Source organism: Saccostrea echinata, unplaced genomic scaffold, assembly GCF_033153115.1.
Source record: "Saccostrea echinata isolate AGI-Se365-2 ecotype Australia unplaced genomic scaffold, CSIRO_AGI_Sech_v1 ptg000001l, whole genome shotgun sequence".
NCBI classification, from domain to species: Eukaryota; Metazoa; Mollusca; class Bivalvia; order Ostreida; family Ostreidae; genus Saccostrea; species Saccostrea echinata.
The window spans coordinates 31,496,888-31,508,936 of NW_026889750.1; the positions used below are offsets into that span (position 1 = coordinate 31,496,888).

At 31.1% G+C, this 12,049-nt stretch overlaps 1 protein-coding gene across 1 annotated transcript in view; it reads right to left on the reverse strand.

The window, feature by feature from the left end:
* Nucleotides 1-3,942: 3,942 nt before the first annotated feature.
* LOC133189657 (myeloid differentiation primary response protein MyD88-like) overlaps nt 3,943-12,049 on the reverse strand; it is a 131,975-nt gene continuing 123,868 nt past the window's right edge. Inside the window, exons 2-4 of the mRNA XM_061325060.1 lie at nt 4,968-5,155; nt 4,682-4,773; nt 3,943-4,454 (exon numbers count right to left, since the gene is read on the reverse strand). Of these exons, the coding sequence (XP_061181044.1) occupies nt 4,204-4,454; nt 4,682-4,773; nt 4,968-5,146 (522 nt within the window). The 5' untranslated portion in view covers nt 5,147-5,155 and the 3' untranslated portion in view covers nt 3,943-4,203. The remainder of the gene's footprint in view (nt 4,455-4,681; nt 4,774-4,967; nt 5,156-12,049) is intronic.

Here is a 12,049-nt window from a genome sequence, read left to right on the forward strand (position 1 = left end):
TTGAAGATCGATCACAGAATAGTTAATTAATAAAATGTTGACTACTAGTGTTTTTTTTTTTTATCAAATGCATCACATTAGTGATATTTATATATACTAGTATACTGACATTCCCGGGAAAAACATGCTCGACTGAGGTTACTGAGTCAAAATAAACCTTACTTTTGAGAAAGCGCACTCTGCGATGACGGCATCAGCTCTCCCCGTCGTCTGCAAATGTTTAATTAAATTATCTATTGTATAGATGATACTTCAGTTTTTTCCCCCACAGATACAGCTCTTCCTTAAGTTGGCTTACTTTGTCTTTGAATTTTTTTTATGTCTTGAAAGTCGAAGCCAATAACTTCTACAAATTCTTGGTAATTACTCGAGCAGTCCGCGACTTCTAAGCATTCTGAATTCACGAAAATTCAAAGTATGTTTCTTACAAATATATTAAGGGCATAAAGAGGAAGAATGTTACTACCTCAGAGATCAGTTGCTCTGCAGTAATTGACAGTTCCAGACATAAAATTGTCACTTGCTTTTGTTTATTTATATATTTCTTGCTTCTTGTTTCAGTATGCCATCAGTATAAAAGACAAGGTGAATCCTTCATCTGCAAGATAATATTTTAAAACACTTTAACATTCTTATTGTTTTAAAGATATGAATTTATGAAAACTAATATTAATATTACTGTTTTCAAGAAATAACAGGAAACGAAAATTTGAAAATATTAGTTACAGGGAAATGTTTATGTACAAATCATATCAAATAATGACAAACCGTATTTAAGGAGGATAATTAACTCTACATGTATACGATTTCTCGGACTCGAACTGAACCAAATATTACGTATTACAATGTGGTGGAAATGAGTCGTTGCGCTTCCCAAAACACGTATCATTCCGAAACAAGAATATATACATTTTTTATGTTCCTTTATTTAGCTTATTTGATTAAATTAGATTAATTATCAACTGTTGTGATATTACAGAAATTCAATTTGCCTGTCACATCTATACAGACACAATAGTTGGGGAATTTTTAGATAAATAAACAGTTTTGTAGGAACGAACTAGTCTTGATATTTTTTTTTCAGGGCAATATTACATGTATCTACACATTTACATCAAAGCTGTAAACTCGATAATTCATAGACTCTATGATTGGGCAAAAACCAAACATTAAACAGATATGTAATATGAAGTACATAAACTTGTGTCCAATTAAGAACATAGGATACTCAAAAATAAGAAAGAAAAACAGGATAAGTTATTGCTAAAATACAATTTTATGAATATTTCCTATCAAGCCATCATTATTTTACATTTTTGCTGAAACTATACTTGTTAACGATATTGAAATTCAATGCAAAGACATAATAAATTGAAATCCTTCCAAAATAGATGTTAGTTTATTCTAATTTTACAGATGTCAAATCGGTCAATTTTTGATAATCGGTTACTCGGACGTTTTTCCGGTCGAGTACCCGGGTATTCGGTAAAAATGTAAACACAAGTGTGTTAATTTTCTTGAGCCCCGTTAAGCCCTGTTTAACCCCAAAGCTGTTTTTATCAAGTTTATAAATAGAAACTTGACCCATTCATATTCAAAATTATTTTTTATGTCTCTAATAAACCCATTTTCCACTAAATATGCTTTCCTATCAATTTAAAAAACAAATAATCAATCAAAAAGTCATTCAATAAAATAATTGAATTAAATGTGTTGAAGATGACATTACTGAAACATTATTTTAGAAAAATATAACTTTTCAGTGAACTTTGATAAATGAGAAATATATTGTCTCAGAGCGGGGGACCGCCATCGCCTTGTACACCCCTTTCTTTATTTATCAAATAAGCACAAAAGACACAATTAATACATAAAAATTACAAATGGTTTACAGTTCTTGTTTAGGATCTATTTCATTAACACAAAAGGAGCTAGGACAATCTGTTACGCAGGTTTGCATTGTGATTATTAGACTAGCGAAAGAGAAGGAACGGACGTTGTTGGGATCGCTAGTCTAATATTATTTCATTTGTTGCCCCCCCCCCCCCCCAATACACTAACTTACTACGCAAATTGACTTACAACATTTTTTTTTTAATCTTTAGTTATTTACAGGGTGTTTCATAATATATGTTACATTTTGAATCTTCAATTTGACAAACACAATAAAAAGATACAGACAAGTGATTTCATCAATTTGTTACATGTATCCATAAGATTCATTATGTACAATTGCCAACTAAAATATTAAACACTGGACAAAATCTCAAACATTAATGAAAATTGGCAAAATTTCTAATTTACGTCATTTTTGTAATGTTGAATTTCACAACGTAAAAAGCCCTTATAACATTACATTGTTCTACATGATATCCACTATTTCAACTACAAATGAAAATTGCTTCTTGAAATTTGTATAACCTTGTCACACATGTTTGCTTAGAGACTTCTCATTTGAAGTTTTACGATCTTTTTGAGTTCATTCAGTATCTCTGGTCTAGGACTGTAGATCCTGTTCCTAAAGAACCCCTACAGAAAAAGGCCCAAAGATTGAGATTGACAAATGCAGAGGTCAAACTCTTTCCTTTGGGTATATCATTATTGAAAATTTGTACGCTAATAACTTCATATCATATTTGAAAGTCCAATATATGCTGGAAATGCTGATATTGCCAGCATAAATTTCTAAAGCATCCATCTGACACTTCTCAGGAGTTTGCTAAATTAAGAGTCTCTACTTCACCAATTAAATCTTCGGCTCTTGAAGTCCGTAGGCTTTCTGAAGCACCGTGTCATTTATCGCATTTTGCCCGTCCCTGTCCTTTAGCCTTCTTACTAGCCTTCTGAATAGCATCCTAGAAAGCTTCCATTCTTTTGGATTATTTCCTTCTTCTACAACTTCTGAATGAATGTTGGCGACATGTATTGAAAAAAAAATGCTTTACAATTCAGCAATATGTTGAAAAGTTAAGTCCATTTCGAAAAATATTCAAATTAATCAGTGTAATACCATGATATCCATGACTTTTTCTCATGGAACAAAAATGCAGAATTTGATGTTTAAAATGATATATATTTTGTACAAGAAATATGATAGGTAAGAAAAATAATTAGATTTAAAAATGTAACATATATTATGAAACACCCTGTATTCACTTTTGAAGTGGGTTATGCATTTTGCTGTCGTATATAAACTAAAAAATTTAAAAATGATTTGAGGATAACAGATCATACTTAAACGATGTTCACTGAAAACAATCATTGAAGCCATCCAAAAATTAAGGGCCACAATAGGTGAGAACAGCTGTGTACCAAATTATTGGTCACTAATTACTGTATATACACAGCCACAGGCGATAACTGGTATTTTACAGGTGTAGATGACGACACGCTAATTACCGTGCGCATATTTAAGTTATTTTTTTGAAAATTTTTTGATAAAAATATGTTCTTTGAAATAAAAAAAAATACACATCCGAGTAAGCGAGTACCATTTTTAGTATTCGATACTCGGACGTTCGATCGAGTACCCGGTTAACCGGGTACTCGTTGACATCCCTAATATATATATATATATATATATATATATATATATATATATATATATATATATATATATATATATATATATATATATATATATATATAGATATATATAGATATATAGATAGATAGATAGATAGATAGATAGATATATCGACCAAGTTACAACGGCAAGTGATATGAATCCCGAGTTAATTAGACATGATTACATATGAAGTCAAGGCCATACACAAACTTTATTTTTAAAAAAAAATGTAAGTATGATATACAATATACATGTATAAGTATAAACGATAAAATTATTATAGGAATTATGATATGATTGTCATAAAATAGATCAAATGACATTCAGAAGAAGTAAAGATTATGCATATGTCATTATACATAATTACGTAAAAAGACGGCAAGCAATACAATTCAAAGCCTGATATACACATCAGCCATTAAACTGCATATTTATCACAAAGACTATGAAATAACAAATACATGTAAAATGTGTCCTGAGGTGATTTTCATGTCATATACCTGAGTAATATTTGAAATGCAGCCTTTCCAAGTAATTAGAACTTGCTCATAGTTCTTAATTCTGAAAAGTTTAAAAGGAATCGTCTCAATAACCCCACCCCAAGTTCAAAACCATTTCAGTGTACTAGTATATCATTATGTCAGGGTCCATTGGAGTTTAAAAATACGGGCAGATGTGTCCAAAACAATATCAGGAAGATTAACGCCCTCTTTTAAATTTTGTGTTAGATCCGCTCCTGTGTTGATTGTGAATGCCTTGTACAGACGTTTCCAAAACCACGGTCTGGTATCCTCTTTGTAGTATTGAAGAGTGCACACATATCGTAAAACCTCGGGAATCTTGCATCTATCCAGGCAAATGGGAATCACGCGATTGTGTAGGTTAGCTACGATAGGAGAATTCTCGATAGATATGTATATATGGATTATAGTTACAGTTGAAAGAAACAAGAAAAAGTAACATTGAAAAAGTTGGTCCAAAGTCCAATAAATCTTCAATTTTTGAATGTAAACTTTAAAATTTATCATCCTTGTAAACATTTTTTTTCAAATGACAGAGCTGTCTTAAAATATTTAATAGATTTTTTAGAGAAATGTTGCCGATTATGAATACCTGGTGAGAGGGATGTTGCATATTTCAGCTGAAACTCTGCGGACTGACTTCCAGCAAAATTATCCGACAGCACAACAATACACTTTTGGCATCTAAATTTGACATATTTTAAATTAATTGTTCTTAAAATTTATGAAAAGCTCCCTAATAAAAATTAATTTTTACATGTAAGCTAATGCAATTTATGATTACCACCTTTTACAAGATTGAGGTGGAAATACTTGTATACAATATTGATGATACATTTTTTCTGCGCTCTGTACTCAATAACCACTTCTACACCTACTTGTTTTCGATAAGATCTGCCGAAACGTAGTGGTCTTCATGGGCGTAGTCCCTCCAGGGGATAAAAAGTTTAAGGTTGTAGGGTGGAGCTTCCATCACAGACGCCATCAATTTAACAAACTCCAAATCGGTCCCTACGGGATTGTAGACCACAAAGGCGTCGAAGTCATTTACAGTCATTCCACTGCTCTATTGATAATAATTCAGATTTTAAACTTTTAGACTTTTATATAAAGAGTCTTTTTTATTTCTTACATTACCAGCAGTATCTTTTATAGAGCTTTTAATCATATAAAGTCCCAGCTGGAAAATTTTAAGAAACCCATATGAATATCCTATTTTAAGTCATGTGTATGTATAAAGTACTGCGGTGTTTCCAGACAGGGAAGTAGTGGTTCATTCGGACGTCGCCCAGGAAGTGTTTATGTTGAACAGCTAGACTTATTACATTGATAAGATATTTTTTACTTGATCAAATAAAAATGCGAAGGTTTTTTTTAAAGTTTTCAACAGAATTTAATTGAAATTTAGTAGACAGAAACTCTTCAGAATCAATACTTGCATTTGAAAAAGGAAGTAACAAAGTTCATTATACCTCATGAATTGTTGGGATAATAATTTGATTTTTAGGGATACCTATTGGATTGAAAATTTATTTTTTTCAAACCAAGTCATTACCTTTCATTCAATTTTCTGTTTTAGATATCTGATACCGATAGTGTTATTGGTAGTACAGATTTCCTTCCTTATCCAGAATTACACAATCGGGAGAAGTGAATGGCTGACAAATTAAAGGTCATATTCCAGAATGTCGGGAATTTTAACTTTTATAAGAATACACTCAAAACTGGGGACATTGCCAAAAAGTATTTTAAACAATCATTGAACTTTTTCTAGTTGTTTTACGGCAATCTATATAAAACAGATGTTGTAACAAAAAAAAAAAAAAAAAAAAAAAGAGATGGACAAATCTTACTGATCATAACACTATCTACCAAGAGAATGTTCTGGGTATGCAAGCTACTGATATATGAGTTGATGTTACAGGGTTTTTTAAGTATAGTAGTCAGCATTTTTTCTAATTCTATGGTCATTATAATGCAAGGTCGTTTTTCGACTGACATGATTCCCACCATTTGTCAGGCCAATTGTTTATATACCATTTTGACTACAGATAAATAGAGGATATTCAAAGTTTTGTAGTTGGATATGATTATTTCACGAGTGGGGCAGAATTTTTTTTTAATATTTTCACGAGTGCGAAGCACGAGTGAAAATATTTAAAAAATCTTATCTCATGAGTTAAATAAATTCCAACTACAAAACATTGAATTTTCTGTTTATTACATTTTCTTTGATTTTCCCTTTTCCCTCTGTCTTTTCTTAACACATTGTCATAAGCTGTTACATCATAGTTGAGCGGTTGAGACGTCATAGCTTAGCAGTTGTGAGATTGAAAACATTGTAAAATGGATTTTAGCAAAATATTTGGGAAGAAATTGGCAGTTTTAGTATCTATCAAGACAGCAGTTTAGTTACTATCTCTATCGTTTGACAGGCCAGAAATTATTTTTTACTTACTATGATATCCTTTCACACTGTGAGAGAATATCACTTTAAATTTGGTATCCTTTCACACTGTGAGAGATTATCACTTTTATTCAATAAATAAATCACAGTATTTCACTATTGAAGATGTAATAATCCCGTCTACCTTATCAATACAGAGGGATCGACGGAGGATGCTACTCTTTCTAGGCACCTGATTCACCTCTGTTGTTTCCAAGGGTCTGTGTTTTTGCCCTGTTTACGATTTGTATTCGTCATTAGATTTATAAGATTAATCACAGTTTTTTATCTTCACCTTTTATATACAAATCTACAAAATTTGTTAACACGCATATTTGATGCTTCATAATATTAGTCCCAAAGGAGTATAAAAAAGTTCAAATATGGGTATTTTTTTAAATCAATATAATTTAAGGAGACTCAAACAAATCCATTTTGCTGAGATAATTTTGGCAATGTTTGAAGGAAGCTTAAAATCTTTGCGTGTCATGAACATACTAAACTAAAAATACTTTAAAGATTATATAGCAGGCAAAGTTCTTTTGAAATCGAACATCATTTCTTAATGTTACATGTATATCTATAAAAACGTAAAATTATTGGACAATTTCACAGAATAAAAATATAAATAAAAAATTCTTTTGATAGACAAATCAAAGGCAAGTCAGAGAATCCGTCTAACAAATTTTGTTAGTTTAAATAAGTTCTAAATAAGGCTCTTTTTTGTGGCATTTTTTATTCATCGAGAGATAACAACCAGTTTATGAGGACATAAGCTTTATTACAAAATATTTGGGCATAACGATTATAAACCAAAAATTTAGAAAGTATAAATATCTTATCTGTATATGAAAAAAAATCATTACAAAGAGGAGTGGGGAAATTAAAATCAGAGAGATATCTGATAACCTTTCCAAAATGCATATTTCTATTTAATTCTGGTGACGCAATGATATAATTAACTTGATTATTTTTTTTTAAAGTCTGATGTAGGCTTTTTAACTTAATCCATTATATACTAAATAGTTTTAACTGTACATACCATTCTGGGCTAACTTATTACAGCTACACGGCTATCTACCGCTAAAAGAAAACTAGCATTTCCCAGAAACCCATTTTCAAGAAATAAGATTTCGTACAATTTTGAATACAGTCTACTATTTTATCATCTAATAAAGCCTCGTTCAAACACTATAAATCTACTTGGAGGATGAACATGACTTTGCATATATTACATGTACAATGACTGATCGCTGGTTACGTAAAAATTGTTAGCTGTATAAATGTTTAGATTTTCAGTCAAAAGTATTAGATAATTTGTGAGGGACGATCTTTCAATTTTCAATATAATATCTTAAATAACATGATAAGAGAAATATTATTAACCCTCTATCTTTATAAAAGCGTGTTAAAAACAATGGCCTTATGTGATACCCTAGGCTTATCATTTAATCATAATATTGACTTTATGGGTAAGACTTATCAAATATGCTCTAAATTTAAACAGGAAACATTGCTGTAAAGAATATTCTATCCTAACAATCCTTTTGTGCCTACCTACATGTAATTAGATTTTTGTCTAGTATTAGATTTTAGTCTATTAATCTCCCGCCTTGATTACGGGAGAGGGGGGCATTTGTGGACATCAATATTTTTATAAGCCTGACCCGGATGTCCTTTGTAAACGAGATGTTTACGTTATTGAAATCACAATCATAGTTATAACTGATACTGAAACTAATTCATCATCTTACTGCTATACACCTACGACTAGTTCGCCTTGCAAACAACAGAAATTTCATTTTCACACACTGGATGACTCCGAATTAGGTCCCAAATTGACTCTTAAACGAATTTATCACGCTAAAGACCTTTTTGTTTGCATATCACTGTTTTATCTTTATCAGTAGTCACATGATGTCTATAAGTTTATAAAAAAGAAATTTCATGTAATAACCTGAATTCTAAAGCTATGTAGACCATTATTTCTCAAATCAAAAGTATAGTTTCTAAGAAATATTAGTTTCAGAAAACAAAAAGTTTATACATACCGTATAGTGGATTAAAATTACGTTAAATTTGATAGAAACCTCTGGGAGCATGTGGCATAAAATTAATAATCAGATGCCTTCTCGTTCATTATCACTACGCATAAAGTGTATATGTTACAAACATGCACTTACAAATAAGTAAAGAGATTTTATAAGCTATGTGTTATCCATATGACCCAAGGATATGGACTTGACAATTTTGATGAAGTGTTCGTAGGTCATTGCTACCAGAACATAGAATATCTGTTAGAGGTCCAAAGATTTCGAAAGATCTAATGCAATTTTAATGTTTGACAACCTCACCCCACCCAGCGGAATAAATACTGGACCCAGAGTAAGAAGTTCGCAATTTTTGTCGACATATTAATATTCATAATAATCCTGCAAAGATGCTCATTGCAGGATGTCCAGAGTTAAGTAGATTGCAAAGTTTGAAATTAAATTTTACTTTTTAACCAACTAGCTTCAGCCTTAAACCTCAACCCTGAACCTACGACACTGGGAGCAAGAATTTCACAAAGTGATTTTTTTTTTCTTAAATTTTGTAAAAGTCTTTCTTACTTTCATATGTAGAATAAAATTTCAATATATTATGAATTAAGGGGAAGAAGGATCTTTAGCTGAAAAAATACTTGTCATTCAATTTTTTTTATATTTTGTATATTTCTTATTAAGTATGTCCCACATATCTTAAAGCAGTTATATCATTAGGTTTCTTACCTTATTTTAGAAATATTGACTGACAAATATTATCCCCTACAGTATCTAAGTGGAGTTTTAATTCTCCGTTTTTCCAGGCTCATTACTCTGTCCATAATTGGATTTTTAAAGCATATATAAAAATATGTAAGTGAACATGTATCTTTTAAAATATTTCAGAGTATGAATTGGGTTTAAAATTCGAAAAGGCAAGTTTCATCTATCACACTGCATCTGGATAGGGAAAATTACGAACTTTTTAAGACAACTTAAACAACAAAAAACGTAATTTACAAAAAATCCTATCATTCAATATTTTTAAATTTACGTTGAAATGCAAGTCCTTCAAATTATTGATTAACTGTAAAAATTTCGAATGGTGAAGCTGACCTCAATATTGCACAGGACATCGTTAAAGACGACATAAGCAGGACAAAAACTTGTCATGTTTACATTTCTCGAGTACGGGAAAAACCAACTATGACGTCACACGTAAGCTAAATAAGCGAAATAAGATATACCTACATAAGATTTCCGTCATCAGCCATGCAAAAATAATTTTTGTGTTCCCTGCTTCTCATATACTTCATCTTATAATGATTATGACCTGTTTTTACATAATAATACCGCCCTTGTATTCACCGAGTATGATCTTGCTGTACTAGCAGATCGTGTATGACGTCACCGACTTGTTGGACGCGCAGTTTAAAGAAACAGAGGAGTGGATCAATCTTTTTTTTTTTTTTTATAATTTGTTAATGTTTACAAGAATGTTAAACTTTTTATTTTTTTAATATAAGATGGTAATTAAAGAAAAAAAAATTGTCAGAATTTTATACAAGAACTGAGGCTTTACACGTTTTGCACTTATATAAATGGAGACTATGACGTAGTTTAACAAAGTCATGTGACCATGTGTCCTTCATCCCCTTAAGTCCCACCCTTGGGCCTGATACTGGACTCAGGGGTCACGAGTTTTTTCAATTTTGATTTTTTGGAGATGTCTAGGAATATGCGAAAGGGATTTTGAAGATTGTTAATTTTGATCGTTTCGCTCCACCTCTTTAGCTATGAGGATGAAGGGATCCTAACATTCACAATTTAAATTCACCTCAGTTCACATATTTAGATGCTATATACCAAAGTTACTTGACATTTTTCAGCACTTTAAGGAGGTTCAATCTTGAGCTTATGAGCAGATTTTAGTCTGAACCTTTATTTCTAAAATTCTGCAAAATATTTCAGTTCTTATAATAAATTTGGATTCTACAATGCAAATTAAACTATATTCAATGAAAAAACCGCGATGAAATTCCATTCAAATAGGGTTAAGCCAGGAACTATATTTTGTGGCGGAAGATTTTTTAAAGAAGAAAATGGTCAATTTTCCCTTAGGCTTTTGAAGTATTTACAGTACTGTTAAGTTTAGACTCCTATTTTTCGATGCTGGTTGCACACAGAGCTATTTTGTGCAGTGAAATGTTTTATGCTGGTTCTGAAATATCTATGAAATCAATTCTATCATCATATTGGGAAAGATACTAGTATAGTAGATATATTCTGAAAGTCCAGGAAAAAACCCAGACAATTTTAACATAAAATTAACACTTTTTAGTATTATCTAAAAATTTACATTATAGACCTCACATTTGATTTTCTTTTCTGCGTATGTAAGATAACTTTGATCAATTTGCTTAAATTCAGCTAAACTTTAAGACTTTAGAATAATTTTAGTGCTTTTAAATTTTTAATGACAGAAAAATGACATTTTGTAAGAGCAGAAAGGTCAAGTAATGGATTATGCGAAACAATTTGAAACTTTTTTCTTTGACACAATTTTAATGTGTTTTTTTAAGATAGAATGATGGTATATTTTGTACCATGATTTATTTGGATAAAAAATATTGGAGGGAAAACTTCAAAGATGTAATTTTTGATTTAGACACAATTTCAGTGCAAAAGGTCATTTTAAATGTACCGTAGCGCCAAAAGAAACATATTGACCCCCAGTTTTGTTTTGATTTTGAACTAAGCTATGTGTATAGATATACGACGGGTGATCAAAAAGTTCGCGAACTGTATCTTTATTTACAAAACAACACTTCAGATCGGAATAAAATTTGGCACACATATAGTCAAACACATGTTCTATAAATAACAGATGTTATGTAATGTTTTGCTCCATGTTTTTGAATTCACAATGATAAAATGACGTCAATATGTAGGTGAACGAACGGCTGTCAAGTATAACGTATATCTTGGAAATTCCTTTGCAGTAGCATATAAAATTTGTACAAGGTTTATGAAGACGAAAGACTTGCCAGAAGTTCAATCATTAATTGGATTGATTGTTTTAGGAAAGGAAAGGAGATGGTTAAAAATGATGTTTGTTATGTTGCCCAGTGAAAGGAAGCTGGGGAAGAGAATTGTCCTTAGTTGAGCAATTTGTTATGAAAGATCGCCAAGTTACAGTTAGAAAAATAGATGTAGTTGAATAGCTTAACAATAATTTAATTATTAAATCCCTAAAATATCGTTTACTTCAGACTTTAAACATATCATATATGATAAAAAGAAGGCGCCCATACTTTATCCACATTGGATAAACGACGCTCCCAAGACAGAGGACTCGGGTTGTGATGTCACCATGCTCATTCTCGTAAAGGATATCCTTATCCACCCATCCTATTGCCGAGATTTGACCATTTCTGGACTGTTCTAGTATTAAAAATAACTTGCATGGTAAGAAATATAAGAATCGGAA